This window comes from Grus americana, chromosome 11, assembly GCF_028858705.1.
Source record: "Grus americana isolate bGruAme1 chromosome 11, bGruAme1.mat, whole genome shotgun sequence".
Classification (NCBI taxonomy): Eukaryota; Metazoa; Chordata; class Aves; order Gruiformes; family Gruidae; genus Grus; species Grus americana.
Genome location: NC_072862.1, coordinates 17095889 through 17115471, shown reverse-complemented (window position 1 = coordinate 17115471; position 19583 = coordinate 17095889). Strand labels below are relative to the sequence as shown.

The window sequence follows — 19583 nt, the reverse complement described above, 5'->3', positions numbered from 1 at the left end:
CCTACCTGCTGGTAGGGCAGAGTGAGAAACAGAAAAGCCCTTGACGCTGTGCAAGCGCTGTTCAGCAATGACTAAAACAGCCCTGCGTTATCAACGCTGTTTTCATCACAAATCCAAAACATAGTCCCATACAAGCTGCTATGAAGAAAATTAACTCTATCCCAGCCAAAACCAGTACATTTTTACAGGGCGAGAGGGAGAGAACAAGGTATGCCCTTGATTTCTAGCTATCCTCTGCTTAACAGAAAAGTCCTAACATTGACATGGCTTTAAAAAAGACAACCCACAGGGGCTCCCGCACAGCATTTTTCACTAATGGGGGTCAATTTCTGTTTTCAAGGACTTTTACAATCCTGCCTCTGCTCTGACTTCCACCTTCCTGCCAATGCCCACACTAATGCAGATACGAGCACCAGTCGGAGCTTACTAGAGCTACCTGGTGTAGCAAAGATGTTTTACTATATAAACATGACCTGAGTGTTTCTCTGGGCCTGCAGCATTTAAATTGAGACAAAGAAGAGACACCCATTTCTTTCTCTCCTCTGCCGGCTGCCCTTCCTATATAAAGGGGAGCAGACAATCTACATAATTCCCTTCTGGAAACACCAGCTAGAGAGAGCTAGAGAGAGCTCTGACTTCAAAGCTAAGTTATTTCCCCACTCTCTCACACCTTGCTACAGGAAGCACTCAGATTCACTTTTTTGAAGTTACTTCTGCTCTCTGCTGACTACATAGAGTTCAAGCTCCTACACTGGACGTAGAAGGTGGTGTCTCTGCCTAAGTAGCTAATGAGGAGACATGAGGGCTGAGATATGCAAGAAAAATGACAGGCTGAAGCCCAGCAATAATCCTAACTAAAAACATACTGGTTGGAGTCTACTGGTTCTTTCTAAGAGGAGGAGGAAAACCGAGAGAGAGGAGGAAACAAGGGTTTGAATGCAAATCACTGCAACTGTGGCAAAGCTCACAGTAGCTGGAAGGATTTGTGTATCACTTCCTGCCGTGAGCTGCACAAAGCAAGACAAACTTGAGGATGCAAGATGAAAAAAAGACTATTGTGTGATTTTCCACATCTAAAGCAACTGGAGGGATGTCAGGGACATATTCTGGAATTAAGATAAACCGCTGCTGGATGTGTTCATCAGATGGGCTGTAGACCACAGCAGCCCCAGTGGGCGAGTGGTGCCCTTCAGCAGAAGGGCAGGGTACCTTGTAGGAGGGCGGCAACAGCTTCTGCTGTCCCGACTGAGCATGAGACATGCCCCTGTAATGGGACTTTGCTGAGAACAAATTCTGCATCAATGGGCAGCACCTGGGGCCCAGCAGATGGGCAAAAGTGTCCTAACCCAACACCCTTGTGAGGGCCCACTGGCAGTTCAGGAACTTTAGAAGATATCCATTACACTGGGGAGAAAACCACCTTGGCGCTTGTTTGTATGAGATGGGGTAAGAAGCTTGCCTGGCCTGCGTCTGTGAAACAGGGGTGCCGCTCAGTCGCTCTGCAAGAGGTCGCACGTGCCTCAGTGTTCAGCAGTTCTTCCAGCTTGGTTGAATTCTCTGTCCATTAGAGGGTCCTAGAGAGAAATGAGATTTCCTGTTCTGTCATGTAAAGAAGAGACTAGATCCAGATGGGGAAAATCTGCTAAAAAAATTGAGCATGGGAAGAATTTTCACTATGCAGCTGTCATTGCAACCCTCCAATTTTGCCTTAAAAGGTAAACTAAGTTCTCTCTAAGAACTGCTGACCTCAGGACCGGAGGTGGAAGTTCTCAGATCTAAGCCTGGAATTTGAGTCTGGATTAAATCCAGATGTCAGGATCACATCCACTCCCTTGGAAAATTCAGATCTCGATATAGACAGTGGCTTGTGCATGGGGAGGGGGAATTGTTTTTCTGGCTCGCCCCCTCATGACACTGACTGGGTGGGAAAAAATTAGGAATATGCACAGCTCTGACTTCAGAAGTGGGCAAAAGGGATTAAATGCTGCTAATGGTACAGTTATATGCTTTCATTTGGACAGGCTAAGCACAGAGGGGCTTTGACTCTTCCTATTCTGCTGAAGTATCTAAATGCTCTCTTAAAAGCATAAAATTCAATAAAATTCCATGAAAGGAGGTAACTATTGACAGATGTGAGGCCACATGAAGGCTACAAACCTGTGAATTAAGGTCTGTTTCCAGGAATGTTGGGCAAAATGTGCTTAAGTGAAGAGGGATGGGAGGGAATTATTGAAGATAACTTACACCTGAGCCTATATGGTAAACCAGGAACATGGAAAGAGACCATCTCCAGCAGCAACCCTTCACACACATCTGCAGAAATCAACTTGACCCTGTGGGAGGGGATTTTTTTTTTCCCCCATTTCAATTTCTATATGGGAAGCACTTTCTATGCCTTATCACCCATCTCCCAAACTGCTGGAATTTAACCTTCCCCCCCCTTGCAACTTATTTAGCAAAGAAATGGACAAATTATCAAATGGAATGGGCTTTAGAAAACTAAAATCAGCAGAGGATCTCAGGGTAGATGAGAGTCTTCCCTTCCCCTGCTGCTGCATTGGATGAGCCTCTCAGGGAGATCGAGCTTCCTCTGCTGAATCCATCTGGTACCCAGCATCTCAGGTACCAGCTCCCAAAACTGCTCCAAAACACAGTTACAGCTAGAAACTACCCACCTTCCAACCTAAACTTTGTCACGGTCAGCTGAATAAATTTGTTCTCACACCAATCCTATCCCCCCATCTTAAACCATTTTACTTCTTTATTACATGCTACTCTGCCCTTTACATATTCACAGGCAGTCATTGCTTCTCCCCAGCCCGCCGTACCTGCTGTCTCTCCCCAGACGGGTGCATAAGCCTGCTTTCTCTCTCAGGACGGGCTCCCTGTTTCCCCTTGGGCTGCTGAGGTACTGCCCCTTGTCACAGGCTGAAGTCCTCCTCCTCCTCCTGGAGCGTGGCAAACAGCATTTGCACGGCACTTCATGCTAGTTTCTCCTGAGCCCTGTAGGATGACGGTAATACATTGCCACAATTAACATCTTTAAATACCATTTAATTAATCCAGTGAAACCGTAAGAAATTTTAATTAATGGCAGCTTTATTAATATTTACTTCACCTTCAACATGTAAGCTCTGGCAATATTTCCAAAGGGAGCAAACTGGCAGAGCAGTTGACAAGACACCCTTTTCCTCCGACTTTTCCCCACTCTGTTGGTCCCAGAGCTCACCGCCATTTCTGAGTGCTGCCAAGGACAGGTTCCTTCAGCAGCTCTTCAAGGTGAGGGTCAAGTTAATGTCTTTCCATTGCTATTTAGCTCTGCGCAACTCCTGTCATGTACAAGGTTAAATAAATTCACTGAAATCAAGCTCTAAAAGAAGTGTTATTGCAGGATCTGATTAATAGCACAGATTGTAGGGAAGTCTGACAGGGAAGCTGAGAGTTCTGCTCCACTTGGAGATCTCCATATCATAGCCAAGGTCGCTGTGTCTCAGCTGCCAACCTTGAATGATGTTTGTGTAAAAACCAGATGCTCTTCAGGCTTCAGAATTCACAAGCGCTTTTGAATACAGAACCACGAGTTTCTGAATTCCAGCAACAGAGCAGGCTGATGTATTTCATCCCTCAACCTTGCAACATGGTAAAATGCTGCTGTTAAGATTATCAGGATAAAGAAGGATTACCAGATTTTTGTGGGCTTGAACCCACTGTGGCAGGTGTCCACACAGAAGAGCTCTGCAGCCTCTTGCCGTACTCTGCCAGCATATTTGCACACCACCTTTCTCTGGTGCCTCTTACAACAAAACGTGTATTCCCTCTGTCCCTCTTAGTTAAGTACTATGGTCAATTAATTAGGGAAGACTAGGAGGACAAAGAAAAATACTATCAACATACTATAAATCAAGCATATGGGACTTGATTTCTGTTGTTTAAACTGAAATTAATCCAAGGAGCACTGGCGTGATCCCTTAGGTTCAGACACGTTAACTCTGTGCTCTAGGGACACTCGACAGCTATCTGCATAGTAGAATGTCGCGATGTTTCCTCATTTTTTAAAGTAACTGATGTGATACAAAGCTTCAGGGTAGGGAGTCAAGTGTTGATGGTCAGGGGAACAGAGATAGCAGTAGTCTGAAACCCAGATCAGGTATCTTTAAACTTCAAGTGCTAATTAACTCTTACATTTTACAAAATGTAAATATTTGAGGTGTGTAACACTAACTGAAAGCCAGTTGTGAAAAAAGAGCACTTTTCATGAGCCAACTGAACTAATAATTTGAAGCACTGTCCTGGTATTACCAAATGACCAAGACTGTTGCTATTGTAACTACTATACAGACTTGGGTCAAATACTATAGCCTTAGTTTAACCATTTATTTACAGAACTAATTAAAACTAGCATATATCTAGTTTAACTATGCCCACTGATGAAAGGCTGTTTCTTAATGGTAACTTCTGCATTACATTGCTGGAATAATTAATTGAATTGTTTAAGATCTAAGCATCAAGACTTATTAAACAATGTTGTCTTAAATTCCTAGTAAGCAAGAAGTGAACTGTGTTTAAAAAAAACATTTAGCCCTACTAAAACCCCAGCCCCATGCCTCCGCCTTGTAAAGCTCTATGTATTTTTTTCAGGGCCCCTCAAGGAGTACGTGAGGGCACTAATCACTCCACCATGACCACCTTCTAGTAACCACACAACATGACTACACGCAAGACACGAGGCAAGTAAGAGTGAGCTTCAAAAGAGCTCTCCTCAAAACTCCATACTTGTTACAAAAACCACTCTTGCCTCAAAGTGCCTGAGCCAGCACTCGGTGAGCTGAGGGATGCGAGGCCAAAAGACGCAGTACTCTGCCCGAATCCTGTCTTCCGTGAAATCATTGTTTCGCAAGATGAGGAAAAAATGCATCATCATCTTTCTTCTCCATTTTTCCACGCTTCAGCAGTGAGCATACGCTTACGGGAATTAGTACTACTGCAACTCAGATGGCCAGATATATAAGAAAAGCTCCTTTTATCATTACCCACCTGTAAATATTCTTTTAAACAAATAAACTTTAATGTCCATGGCAAACCAGAGGATGCAGGATTCAATTTTACTTGCTGCTATCATTCTCACAAGAGTCTTATCTTCAAAACCCAGGCAATGGCATCATGCTTCAAAAACGTGGTGGAAGTCTGAGCATCCCAGGGAAACAGGGAGATTCATAATGGCCGTAGGCAAAGCGAGAGGGGTTCGGGATCCCCCCACCACCACCAGTGAGACTACCTGCTGCTTTCGGAGCCCCCGTGCCAGGGCTCCGCAGGAGGCAGGGATGCGCATTTAGGAAGAACATCCAGGAGCTGTGTCTGAGCAGCGCTGGGTTTCCCCGCTCAGCTGACCCAGACCTCGTGCTTTCCAACGAACAAGCGCACCAGGGCCCCCAAATCTGCAGCGCTAGGGCTGAGGGACTCCAGCGCTTCTGGGAAACGAGCTTTGCGTTGCCTGGGGCTGAGGGGAAACCCAGAGCAGGGCAACTGCCGCCTCGTCTTACCGTGCGGGCCATCCCCCCCTCGCTGGCCATGCCCCCCTCGCTGGCCATCCCCTCACAGCCCCCCGGGGCCGGCTGCCCCCCTCTGCCCCCTCGCACACACCCCCGGCAGCTCCTCGGGCCCCCTCCGTGCCCTCTCAGTGCCTCCATCCCCTCGTAACGCCCAGGGAGCTGCCTGGGGCCCCTCTGGCCCCTCTAGCCCCTCCATCCCCTCACGGGGCCCCAGGAGCCATGCGAGATCGCCCCGCTCCCCGCCCGGAGCCACCACCGGCCCCTCACGGCCCGACCCCCCCCCCCCCCCCCCCGGAGCCTGCCCCGACGGTCCGGCCCACGCCTGCGCAGTGTGGCAACAGGACAGCCGCAGCGCGCCTGCGCCGTGCCCGGCAGGGCTATATAGGCAGCAGCGGAGCACCCGGTGCGGGGTAGGTGAGTGCTGCCTGACGCTCGCGTCACCCTCACAGGTGGTGGTCGTCAACAGCGGGCGCTGACGTCACGTCCGGTCTTCCGTCAGGCAGCGAGAATGGAGGCGGTGGTTCGGCGCTGCCCGTTCCTGGCCCGCGTCTCGCAGGCCTTCCTGCAGAAGGCCGGGCCCTCCCTGCTCCTCTACGCCCAGCACTGCCCCCGGATGATGGAGGCGGCCCCCCCGGCCGCAGCCCGCGCCCTGGCCACATCTGCCGCCCGCGGGCAGCAGGCGGAGGAGGAGACCCCCGCGGCCCGCAGGGGTGAGTTACGGCCGGGGCTGGCGGAGCGGCGGCCCCGGGCTGCGCCTGAGGAGCCAGGCCTCTCCTGAGGGTGGGCGGCGGGTCACCGGGCCGGGGGCCGGGAGCCGCAGCGGGCAGCTTTCCTAGGCACAGACCTAGTCGCCCTTAAGGGAGGAAAAAAAATATATACATACACACAGATATTGTATGTCATAGAAGGAAACTTCTGGAATGGGCAGCTTTGAGATAAGGGTTACTTCATTCTTTAAATGTCTGTGGTAATTAAGCATGGGCACAAATCAGAGACAGCCTGTAAGGACACCCTGCAGTGAGCTCTGGTTGGGGATCCATGATCCTGGACCGGGGAGCTGGGATTTCTCACGCGTGAGAGGCTCTTCACCCCACCTGGTAACATTCCTTGGGGGATTCTTACTCTGGCACTCGAGGAAAGAGTTGAGGCTTGCAGCAAAGGAAGGACCAGTGGCTGAAAATAGCTGAACTCCTCAAAAGAAAATCTCCCTTTTGGGAGCAACAGATTTTTTTTTTTCCCCCTCACAGGGTACAGTGCTACATCTAGTATCTTAAATCAGATGTCCCCTGGGTGTTACTGGGATTTGGTGCTTGTATAAATAAAATGTGACTGCTCAGTTAAATAGTTGTGAATGGCTTGTGCCAAATTAATTGCAAAGGTAATGGATAGAAAAGCTTAAGTCACTGTATTAAAATGCTGAAATGCTTTCCTTTCTCCACCCCTACCTCAGAGGCCAAAAATGCCGAAGAGGTGGCCCAACAGAATACAGATGGAACCCAGCCACCTGCTGGTCACCCACCTGCTGGTGCTAGCCAGAGCTCTGCTACCAAATGCCCATTCCTGGCAGCTCAGATGAATCACAAGAACAGTAATGTTTTCTGCAAAGCCAGCCTAGAACTCCAAGAGGATGTGCAGGAAATGCAGGCGGACAGGAAAGGTATGTATTCTGTGTGCTGAAGCGTTGGTTCCTTCTGAGAGCTTCTGATGCCTGACTTGACTGTAGAGTGTGCCAAGTCTAACAGTCGCCACTTAAATTGTGTGGGTAAGATTATAGGAGACTGCAATAAAAAGCTGTTGGAGAATGTAGGTGTTAATGGCATACCTGCAAAATTGTGCAGTGTTTCCCCTGGGTGATTGTGGTGCGGGAATACCATATGCTCTATTTTGATACACTGGCTCTAAATATGTGAATCGAGTTGTTATGCTCACACCCAAAGTGAATGCTTAGAACTGAAGAGAGCTTTAATAGGGTGCTGGTATAGACAAAAGTGGTATATCCAGAGATGGAAGAAACTCTGTTGAGGTACTAGGCAAGTACCAGCACAAATCCAAGCTGGACAGCAAGCAAAAGTGGTGTTGGGGGGTTTTTTTGATTGTTTCTTTATGGAACTAAAGGGTGTTGGCTGGTTTGCAATCCTGATGCGGAAGGGCTGTTCCTTCAAAGGAAGGAATTTTTCACCGTTATCAGTAAAGCCTTGCTGTCCATCTCAGGAAGCTTATTTTACTTTTCTGTGTGTTTTCTGTGGCATAGTTTAAAAAAATAAATCTGTGCTAACTGAACAAAATACTAGGAGCAAAAAGGAAGAGGCTAACTAGAACTCTGCCTTCAATTAGGTGTGTACCAGCTCTTTCAGGTAAATGCTGTAGCTGTATAGAGTGGTTTTCTGAGTCATGATGAACCAAATGTGTTGTAAGGAAATTAGATGTTGTATTGTCATTGATAAGCAAGGCTTTCCTTTTGTCTCATACAATGCAAAACTGTAAGCACATAAAATAGTTGATCCTAACAGGGACGTGTGGATTCAGGCATGCGCTTCCTGAAAAATGAAGAGTTAGAGTTACTTAAAATGTTTGCTTTGCTGAACTCAACTAACTTCATTTTGTTTCAAACTGATTAAGCTCACTCGAATTTATTACAATGTCTGTAGGTGCAGATTTTGCCAAAAAAGCAACTACTTCCACAGTGAGGAACATCGAGACTGAGGGAGAAGAGCAGGATGGCTTGCTCAAGAGGTTTAAGGATATTGTGCTGAAGCAAAGACCAGAAAGTGTCTCTCATCTGCTTCAGGATAACTTGCCAAAATGTAAGATTGTCTGGCAAAACCCCCACAGCCTGATCTCTCGTGATTATTTCCTGTGTGCCTAAGTTTCTGTCTTATTTCAGCTGTATCCACCTTCCAGTATGATCAGTTCTTTGAGAAAAAGATAGATGAAAAGAAGAAGGATCACACCTACCGAGTATTCAAAACAGTGAACCGAAAGGCACAAATCTTTCCCATGGCAGATGACTACACTGATTCTCTGATCACCAAGAGAGAGGTGTCTGTCTGGTGCAGCAATGATTACCTGGGGATGAGTCGCCACCCTCGTGTGTGTGGAGCGGTTATGTGAGTAGTGCCATATTCTTATGGGGCAGTTTCAAGCTATAGTGCCCTGCAGAAGCTTTTGTGGGAAAGCTTCTGAAGAATTGATTTGTGTACTCTGCTACATAAGCTGCTTATAAGCTGTTTCTGATATTATTCTTAGTATATAATTAAGCTTATGCTCTTCTCTTGAGCTGTGGTAGGTAACTTAGTACTTAACTCCAGGGCTGCAGTCTACGTGTCAGTCACTGACCCTGCTCCTTGGATTTTCCTTAGAAGCCCCCAAATCTTACCAGATAAACTGGATGGTATATTGCAGCTGTACTCAGTAACTGATTTCTTAGCTTCTTGGATCCCTGAGTTGTACAAGTTGCTCAGAGACCCTAACTTTAACAGCTGCTTTTTGTGTCTGGTTCCTTTTTAGAGCAATACCTATTATATACTAGAATGTTTTTTGGCAATGATCCTTTTATTCATCTGTGTGTCACACAGTAACGCTAATGCCTCTCTTTGGGTTCTCTGTAGGGATACACTGAAACAACATGGTGCTGGAGCAGGAGGCACAAGAAATATTTCAGGAACAAGTAAATTTCATGTTGATTTGGAAAAAGAACTAGCTGATCTTCATGGAAAAGATGCAGCACTACTGTTCTCATCTTGCTTTGTAGCCAATGACTCTACTCTCTTCACTCTAGCTAAAATGCTGCCAGGTGAGATCTCAAATTGCACCCCCTATTTACCACAAAAACACAACCCTGCCCTAAGCAGTTGGGAGTACATCTTACAAATGGCTACCCAAAGCGAGGATTCATCCTACTCAAACAGCAAAGTATGGTTGTTTGGGTTTTTTTAACGCCGTGTTCAACTCATGGAAATCACAGTAGCAGCCTACTGAGATTGAGAGCTAGGAACTGCAGAAGGAATTAGACAAAGCACAGAGTCCTCTGCTCTTGCATTTAAATTTTACCTGAAAAATGAGGCAGCAGGAATTTAGTGTCCTCCCACCTGTGGATGTGAACTCTCTAACTCCAGAAGTTAGGTGAGTTAGATAAAAATATTAAGGACTTGGAAAAACCCTTCTGTATTTCTTTAAGCTCAAGTTTGTGTTAGTTTAACACCTAAAATAAGCCTTAAAATACTATTCTTGCTTCATGATCTGTAACTTGCTCTTTTGATCAAGAGCATTACTTTCTAGAACATGCTACCCTTGCTGCCTGAATGCTTCCCATACATAAAGCAACACTGGGAATCAGCTAACGCTTTCTTTACTTGAAGTGTAACTGGGCTGTTCCCTCAGGCTGCGAGATCTACTCTGATTCTGGAAACCACGCCTCCATGATCCAGGGGATCCGAAACAGCAGGGTGCCAAAACACATATTTCGCCATAATGACGTCAACCATCTTCGAGAACTATTGAAGAAGTCCGATCCATCTACCCCTAAAATTGTTGCATTTGAAACTGTTCACTCAATGGATGGTAAGTTGACATCAAACCCTCCTCTCTTTCCAGTGCGGTTAGTGCTCAAATCATCTGTATTTTAGGTCAAAAAGCATACAGTGCTATAAGAATTTACGTAAATGTAAATTACATGAAATGCCTAGTGTTTGGAGGTACTTCTAATATTTATCCAAGCTGAGTACAGGGAATCCTAAACTGTCAGTCACTGCTTTGGTTCTTAGGTGCAGTCTGTCCTCTGGAAGAGCTGTGTGATGTGGCCCACGAGCATGGGGCAATCACTTTTGTGGATGAAGTGCATGCTGTGGGGCTGTATGGAGCTCGAGGTGGTGGTATAGGAGACCGGGATGGAATCATGCACAAGATGGACATCATCTCTGGAACGCTTGGTATGCACAGCCTGGCACTTTTACAGAAGCTAAGGCAGCAAAGCTTCTGAGCAACCAAATTAAGTGGGTTAACTCAAAAACCAGTCTGTTCAAGTGAACTCGCTAAGGGCTGTTGGGGGCTAGGATTTTTCAAAAAGCCCAAAGGATTTAAGTATGCCCAACCATTTGTAAAGCTTGTGTTAAGCTACTTACACTGCCTTACAAATCAGTTAGGGTAGCATTGTGGGTTTTTCTTTAAACAAGCTAGCAAAAAGTCCTTCAGTGGCATATTATACAACTCAAGAATAAATTCAGGTGAGAATGCTAGTAGGGTAGTACTCTATATTTAGTAGTACTTAATTCTTTTATGTGAAATGGAGCGTTCCTAATGCCGAAACCTGAGATGGGGAGTTATGTAAAGAGATTTGGCAAGAACTGAAGCAACTGCTATTATCTAGAGTAGAATGCAGGCTTAGAAGTAAGTCCACTGCTGCAAATTGGAAAGTTGTTTAAACAGCTTTCAAAACATAAATAAAACTTACTAGGAAAGTTCATGGCTTTGAAACTTATAATCTTGTGTTACAGCCTAATAGAAACAGAAGCATTCACTGACACCCTAGTTCTGACTCTGTGCGGTCAATACCAGACCCCCTTTCCAAATGTTTGGGTACCAGAACAATCACAGTAACAACTGTATGTGCTCCTTAGGAGATTTCTAAGGATCTACTAGGCTATTTCTAGCATGTCTGGAACAGATTAATTTAAATCTGCTGAGAGACTTAGTGTTGATCTCTTGGGATCACTACTGAAGTCTATGCTTATGATGGGCTTAAGGTCTTCCCTAAAATCAAAACTTGAGTATTTGATAGTCTTGAACTGTCCTTGCTATATAATAACTAGATCTGTGTTATTAGGATTGGCTTAAAAACAAAGCTGTAACATGTGCTGAGTAAATGCGAGATTAGCAAGGGAGGGGGCTAGAATTATTGCCTGCCACAATTATGTTAAGTATGTAGTCAAAATAATTCATTCCTTCAAGTGAAAGGCGATTCTAATGGGTGGAAGGAATAAGCTTGATTGCCTTTTTTTTTTCCTTCTCAGGCAAAGCATTTGGTTGTGTAGGCGGATATATCTCCAGCACAAGTTCTCTGATAGACACTGTGCGTTCCTATGCTGCTGGCTTTATTTTCACAACATCCCTGCCACCCATGCTCCTTGCTGGTGCACTAGAATCCGTCCGAACTCTAAAGAGCGCAGAGGGGCAAGTTCTGAGGCGCCAGCACCAACGCAATGTGAAGCTTATGAGACAGATGCTGATGGATGCAGGGCTTCCTGTGGTGCACTGCCCCAGTCACATCATTCCAATAAGAGTGAGTACTTGGGTTACTGTTGACACAGGGCTGTGGTGCCTGTTTTCCTGTCCATGATCACATGAGACTTTGAGGTTTTAGTTAACAGTCACAAGTTTAAACCTGTCCTAGCGTTCAGCAGTGATGTGCCAGAAGTCTGGCTTAAGCTGACTTCAGCCTGCTATAGGTGTTGTAAAGCAAAATAAGTGTGTGAAACCACAATCTTACCAGTTTCCTTGCCTTCTGTATACTGTAACAAGCTAGTAAAAAGATGATTTGGGGTATAAACAGCTACCTGCCTAGGCTGCAATGCTGTACTTATACCCAGAGGGCTCTACAGCACAAGCTTTTAACCCTTCTTTCTGATGTATATGCTATTTATAGTGCCACTAAGGAAGACTAGACTGATTTGATTCTTGTGACTAGCTAAGCTGGGCTGACAGTTCTGCCACCTTGCTTTTTTGGCTGATCTCATAACTTACAATTTTGAACTCCAGGTTGCAGATGCTGCTAAAAATACAGAGATCTGTGACAAGCTGATGAGCCAGCACAGCATCTATGTCCAAGCAATCAACTACCCCACGGTTCCTCGTGGAGAAGAGCTGCTACGTATTGCCCCTACGCCTCACCACACCCCTCAGATGATGAGTTATTTTCTCGGTGAGTGGATCCTTGCATGAAAATACTGGGCTGTCTGTGCAGTCTTTATACTAAAGATGAGACTAGGAAATAGTTAAGTCTTAGATGTCACTAGCTGGACAGTCTTTCCACTGCCACAGCATACGTAGCACGTACTTCTGCACTTAACCTGCTTTGAGCATGATGTGACAGCCACTGCACCGCAACCTCAAACGGAGCGTGCAAGGCCAGTGCAGTCTTACACCCAGCCCCTTCTGTCACAGCCACCTCTGCTGTGCTCTGCTCATGCAATGTCCAAACAAAATTTTTATGTGGGGTCCAGAGAAATCTGCTTTCCTCTGAGCTGTTAACCAGTCTTAAACATGGATCTGTCCAGGAGAAGTAGCTACTGCTTGATCCTGTCAGAAGAGGTGGTATGATATGAGGATAGCTGAGACTTAATTGCAGCCCAGTCACCTCACTCAAGAGGTAAACTATGTCACAGTGAATTCCTGTTATCCTTTCTCATTTGCTAGGAGAGTAAGTATGCTGATGCTTCTCTTCTGCTGCTTCTCTAAAGCAATCCACTGTCTTAAGCCTTGATCTTGATTAACTTTTCTGTTCCTAACAGAAAAACTGCTGGCTACATGGAAGGATGTTGGTCTGGAGCTGAAGCCACATTCGTCAGCTGAATGTAACTTCTGTAGAAGACCCCTGCATTTTGAATTGATGAGTGAACGGGAAAGATCCTACTTCAGTGGCATGAGCAAACTATTATCTGTCCGTGCATGAAAGTAATGGTGTTAGTTGTATTCTTGTCTAGTTCTAGTACCCAGGCAGTAGCATTTTTAAATTGCTTAATAAGTATTTTAATCATAGTTGAAGCACTAAGCTCTGAAAATAAATTTCTAGAGCCACTATGCCCAGTTGTGTTCTTGTTTTGCTTTTCCACTTACCTTCCATAACTGGAACTGCACTGTCAGGGGCTGGAAGGGCAGCTGATGGAATAAAAACAGTGGTCTACAGCTTAATGCCCTTCAGTTGACATACTGCCTTTTTAATGAGCAAGCACCAAAAGAACTTCAGTAGCGTTTCCTGGTGTGCTACAAGGGATGGATTTTTTTCTTATGAAAAAACAAAACTGGTATTTTAGCTCCTCATGGTATCTTTTGAAAACATGCAGGTATGGTACTAAATGCACGCTAAGACTTCAGCTAGAGTATACGGAAGAAATGCTGCACGACAAGCTTGCACCCATTTATTTGAGGCAGGCATTTAGAAGGGGTTCTGCTAGCTGCTGTCTCTTTCTACTGCCATACTCTTCCTTTGTAGTTTCATGCACCAGCATTCCTCCTTTGGTGTTCAGCATGGTGCTTGCTATTAAGAGGAAAGAAAGTGCTAATGGGATTTAAGTGGGGTATTTTGTGACTGCTCGAAAGTTGGAAAACCAAGGTGGCAGGGTGGTGTAGTAGGGACAGGAGGGCACATTTACCACTCCACAGGTGGTAGGTGCAGGTTGCCTCTGGCTGCTTGTGTCTCCTCAAGTCTGCATGGTCTGCTCTCCAGCATCCTCAGAGCTAAACTTCAGTGTGAAAACTGATTTATCAGTAAGCAAGCTAATAATTCAGGTCTCTGACAGAAGTCATTGTAAGAGAATATCAGCACTGCTTTTGCAACCCTCTGAAAATTTAGGCCTGTTGCCTAATTGCCATGCTATTTAATGCTTTCATGAATAGCAAGGGCATGCTTTGAAGAGGGAGAAGTAATTTTGTGGCTGTATACATGTACACAGAGGTCAATATTGGCATGAAGTCTAGAGCAAAGCACCAAAGTGCTTCCTTCGTGCACAGGCATGTCCCATAACTGCTATGGTCTAGCTTTCACAAGTCATTGAACAGCTACTCTGGCCAGGTACTCTTGTTTTCCAGATGTAAGAAGCCACCCTCCTGGCACTGCCTGTCTGTTCTGCCCACAGACATGCTGTGAAGCACCTGTTAGGGATCCATGATAACATCACAAGTAGCCATGTGTTGGGGAGATAGGAGCCCAAGTTAGAGCAAAATCATTAGCTGGAAGTTGCCAGTCATTTAAGCACATACTGAAGCACACTGCTATTCTCAGAAGAATTCCTAGTAAAATATTTGACTTCCCAACCAGTCAAGCTACCTTTTAAAAGCCCTGTACCAGCCAGCCAGGCAGTTCCTGCCTCTGCCACATGCAGGTGTTCTGCAGGAAGAAGGAAGCTACCCACCATCCGGCTGTAGGATTAACGGGGTAACTTAGCTCTCTTGCCAAACAAGGCAGTTTATGAACTGACGTGCTCAAACTCACCACCGGATTATCATATACGCAAGGAGTTGCTTTGCCGTTCAAATAGATCGGCTTTCACTTCTGTGACTTTATCCCGATCTTACTGAGCGAAGTGCCGGGGCTACTCAAGAAATAAATACGATGCCACACCCTGACCGCCTTGTCTTGCTATGAGCAGTTTGTGGCCTAAGACTGAATATGCGTCACCATTACGGAGCTTTTATCATTACATATTAGGTTATATTACTACATTAACCTGAGACATCAAGTAAAAAGCCACAGATCCTACATCAGCCCCTCCTAGAACAGTGTCCCTAACACCGTGGAGTGACTTCAGTGCTGTTCTGCCCAGTGCATTTTACATACCAGTTAATAAGCCAAATTTCTCTTTCTAGGTTTTTTTATAGCAGCTACCCTACACTCTGTACTGCAGAGGAGAAGAAATAAGACACAGAAAGGGTACCAGCTATCAGAAATCTCAAAATGTTATTCCAGTGAGTCACAGGAGAGAACCAAGTCCTAAGATTCAAAGGTAGCAACCTTTGAAATGACAGGAGCACAACTAACCTCCGGCACGTGACAATCAGATTAACATCAAACGTGACATGGTACCTTAAGTTCTGGTGCTGGCAAGGGGGTGCGTGAAAGCAGAACCCGTGCGCAGTAAGAGGCCAGCAGAAGTCCATCACTGAACTGCAAAAGAAAGACAAATCCAATGGCACATAGAAAGGATAAATTTTCCCCAATGAAAAGGACAAAGAATGAAAAAGCAAACACATATTGTTTCCTAGCAAACAAAACTTGAATGGCGAGTTGCATAACTAGGGATGGTTATGTCAGCTTTAGTTTGGTTTCTGGAAAAATAATAGAGGAAGTAATCGGTAAAAGATGTTTAAAGCCTGAGACAAATGGTCCATGGCTGTGACAGAGTAAGCAAGCAAGAACGCATCTGTAAAGTCACTGCTGACATTTGTCTGGGGCAAGAATAATTCATCTAGTTCGATGTTGCACAGCCCTAAACTCATACCCTCCGCCATTTCTCAACCAATTTACACAACAGAGAAGTGAAAACATCCCAAGTGCAAACAGAAGCACATGTTCCCCGTCGCTGGGAGGAGGCATCAGGAGGTTGCTCTTACTACCATGGCCAGGACCAGGTGCCAGGCCAGGCAGGCTGTGGTGTCTTCCCCCCCATGCTCCCTCCTCCACCACTGTCTGTGGCTCAGCCCCACAGGGCAGAGACTGCTAATTCGCAGAGCTGCTAACGTTCATGAAGCTTTTGGGGGCGTTGGTTTTCTGCCAAGCCCCTCAGCGTGGTTGGATATCACAGAACGGTAGGGGTTGGAAGGGACCTCTAGAGACCATCTAGTCCAACCCCCCTGCTAGAGCAGGATCACCTAGAGCAGGGTGCACGGGATCGCATCCAGGTGGGTTGCAAATATCCCCAGAGAAGGATGTAACACGTGGGTGGTTGGATATAACCCATGAGTTCAGCCCAGAAGGAGGAAACCAGCATCATGAGCTCATGACCTTTGTTTCTTTAGGGAACTGGACTAAAAATAGCCTGTCGGGCTGGGGTCAGCCTCCCCGGCCAGCAGGACTTTGCCGCAGGAGAGGGAGGATGCTGTCACGGCCGCCGGGCTGCGCGCTCCCTCTGCCCTGTGCTGCGTGAGGTCTTCATTGGCCTTATCCAGCCCCGGCTGAAACACGCTCCTGCGGGGAAATCAATGCCCTGAAAACCATTCCTAGCACCTGCACTTGCTGCTGCAGCTTTCAGCTATTAAGTCCATGCTGTTTCCTAGCCAGCAATAATAACAGCAGTAATTGGAGCATTGTTAACACCACCAGATTCACGGCTCTTGTATCTCTGGTGCCTTGCGCCCATTTATTTTGGGGCACATCTCACACCACAGCCCCTCAGCCCATGCTCGGTCTCCCAGCACTCATGTTCACCAGGGTTTCTCTCCCAGCACGGGGAGGACCACACAGCCCGTTGCTGTTCTCCATGCCAGGGCTTTAAAAGCCCCATGAGCTTCCCAATATTTGCAGCTCAAGGAAGGGGCTCCTGCCTGGTAATGGGTATTTTAGAGCCCACACCAGTGCCTCACCACGTGCATTTCCCTCTGGGTGTGTTCAGCCCCCAAAAGACCTGTTGTCTCTTCCTGAAAAAGCAAATCCATGCTTTACTCCCCTTAAAAATCCAGGCTGAACGTTTGCTGCCTGCAGGACACACCACCTCTCACAGGCTCCGGATGGATGCACGCAGCAGGTCTTACTCTAAACACCAGCAGCATGACCAAATAGCCACATCACAGGTCCGAATCTCCTGCTTTTCTTGTGTTCAGACGAGCCACCCAGCTACACACCAGTCTGGGACTATGCCGTGAACTGGCACCTGCTCTTAGATAATATTTGTAACACCAGCCCCAGCGCAGGAGCCCTCCCTTGGCTGGCTGGGCAGGCTCTGCGCACAGAAAACTCCACTTCTTGGCAGACTCGGGGTGGGGTGCGCAGAGAGGACAGAGGGGACCGTACCCACGGTTGCTGCACCCCAGGGAAGAGCAGCAGGGAGCTCCTTGCAAAGGGGATTGCAGAGAGGCCCTCAGCCCCGCCGCCAGGGGCTGGGCCAGGGGACACGCGTGGGGACTCGCTGCAAACTGCCGTAGTTGGGGCATATAAATGACTCCCATCCAGGGAGACAGATCTGGGAGACACCGACCAGGCTGCAGTTAGTGCTGGCACGAGGCACCGAAGCCTGACACAACGGTAGTCCCTGGCCCAAAGCCGCTAGCCCAGCACCAGCATGACTAGGCTTTGGATGGTTTAGGATGCTCTGTGCCCCAGCCACCACCTCCAGCCTGACCCTTCATCATCCCCAGGATGGATCAGGCTCCCTCCTCTCCACCCACACCCCCAGACTTGCACAGCCCTGTACTTACGCCCTTGGGTAAACATCCAAATATCCTTTCACTCTGTACTGCCCCGCCATCCCCCAAGCAGAGCCATGGGGGGGGGGGGGGCGCACGGAGCTCTTGAGAGGGTGAGGGCTCGTCTCCCCTTCCCACAGGCACCTGCAGTTTTGTAGCTGGGATGCCAGGCAGCTCTTTCAATTCACACATTTGGCTTACAACCAGGTGTAACTCCTTTGCAGCTCCTCCACTTCAGCTCTCAGGGGAGCAGAAGCCAAAGGAGTTATCTCCTCTGAGATTTTGCCCTTTTCCACCTGGAAATCCCATAGCAAAAAGCATCCTGGTCCCATCCTTTCCCCTGCAGCTCGTTTGCAACGGAGCCCACGAACCCTCGTCTGTGAGTCCTAAAACAGCTGAGCACTGGGGCTGGCTGTGGGGGTGCTCAGCCACCTCCACCTGCAGCTGCCTCCTCTTTCTGAAGCTGGCTGTGCCCTGCTGCTCCCTGCCCAGCTGGGACAACACCGCGGTGGGGTGGCCCTGTCCCCTGACACGCGTGCCCCGAGGTGGCACCAGCGGCTGCTGACCAAACCTGGGCTTCCCAAGCGTCACCTCAGACCCCAGAGCTTTTGGTTTGCAGCAGGGGAGACTTTTAGCTCAGATCTTAAAAAAGAGAGAGGGGGCCGATGCTTGCATGAACCCTCGTGCGTGTGCTGGGTGTAGGGACACCGGCTCGGGGGGCGGCAGCCAGGTTTGTGAGAGCTTTCATTGCTCCCAGGAGTTGCTCGGTGTTGAGCTGGCATTGGCACACGTGATCATTGGTACTCTGCCTGCCAGGCATTCGGCTCCTCTCCCGCACCGCTTCAGCACCCTCCCGTCCCACTCTATAGATTCTATTCTACTAATTTTTAACCAAAATTAACAGAGGGTGAGCTGTGAATCGACTTAAACCCTGACAAGCTTCACAAAAGCAAAGAGCTGGACGGCGTGTGCCTGCTGTGAGCGAGGCAGCAGTCTGCACTCAACCCTTGTATTAGACCCTAGAGACTCCACTGGCCACCATGACTGGGAAGGCTGGTGGCCCCTCTGGGTCTGTGGCTGGGACAAGAAAGGTGGAGTGGGGTGGGGGGGGTGAGCAGAGCAGGGCTGCCTGCCTCTGTGCCCAGCCTGGTGATACCTGAGCCAGGTGAGGACATGGGGTGGGATGGGGTGGGATAGGGGGGCAGGAGGGACAGGTTGAGGTGAGGTGGAATGGGATGGCATGGGATGGGGGGACAGGATGGGACGGGAGGGACAGGATGGGATGGGATGGGGAGGGACAAGATGGGAAGGGATGGAGGGTGGGATGGGATGGGATGAGATGAGATGGGATGGGACGGGCACCCAGCTGGGGATCCACAGCCCTTGGGCTGCTCATGGCCACACACAGTTGTCCTTTGGCACAGGGGTGGCTTCGGCTGGGGGTGGTTGTGCTGGCAGGGGGACAGGGCAGTGAGGGGGTGGGAAATGAGGGACACTCCTCATTCCCCCTCAATATTTGGGCAAGTTTAAAAATTGTCAATCACAGAAGAGGAGCAGGACCCAAAGGAGAAGGGTGTGTGAGCTTGTCAGACAACTCTGGTGGTGTCAGCCCACGCTGCCACCAAAGGAGCTGGCTTCTGGCAGGCTTGGGCCTTGGTGACATTGGGATGGAGGACCTGCAGAGGTGTGTCTTCTCCTTCCCAGCTGTGCAGCCACCACCTCTGCTTGGGACAAGGAGGGACTTGGCTGTCCCCCCGCTTTGGGGGGTCCCTCCTGGGCAGCCCCCTCCTGAGCATCCCAGGGAGTGACTGGGGTCTCCTCGCTGCAGCTGAGCCCCTTCGCTCACCCTGGGAACTCCCATCAGCCCAGGAGCAGCTTTAATCCTATTTCTGGTGCAAATCTCTTTGACCAGCTTTTCCTCTC

The 19583-nt window shown here is 47.9% G+C and overlaps 1 protein-coding gene and 1 long non-coding RNA gene across 2 annotated transcripts; one reads left to right on the top strand and one right to left on the bottom strand.

The window, feature by feature from the left end:
* Positions 1 to 1100: 1100 nt before the first annotated feature.
* On the bottom strand, positions 1101 to 5561 carry LOC129211224 (uncharacterized). The gene is made up of 3 exons (XR_008578779.1): positions 3119 to 5561; positions 2829 to 3003; positions 1101 to 1574 (listed from the first exon to the last, which is right to left on the bottom strand). It is a non-coding gene; the product is annotated as an uncharacterized LOC129211224 (long non-coding RNA).
* Positions 5562 to 5885: 324 nt separating this feature from the next.
* ALAS1 (5'-aminolevulinate synthase 1) lies at positions 5886 to 13343 on the top strand. The gene is made up of 10 exons (XM_054837912.1): positions 5886 to 6259; positions 7000 to 7206; positions 8198 to 8353; positions 8434 to 8656; positions 9158 to 9342; positions 9930 to 10109; positions 10313 to 10477; positions 11558 to 11826; positions 12303 to 12465; positions 13055 to 13343. Exons 1-10 carry the CDS (start codon positions 6058 to 6060, stop codon positions 13213 to 13215), a joined length of 1911 nt encoding a protein of 636 aa, XP_054693887.1. The 5' UTR covers positions 5886 to 6057; the 3' UTR covers positions 13216 to 13343.
* The last annotated feature ends 6240 nt before the right edge of the window (positions 13344 to 19583 follow it).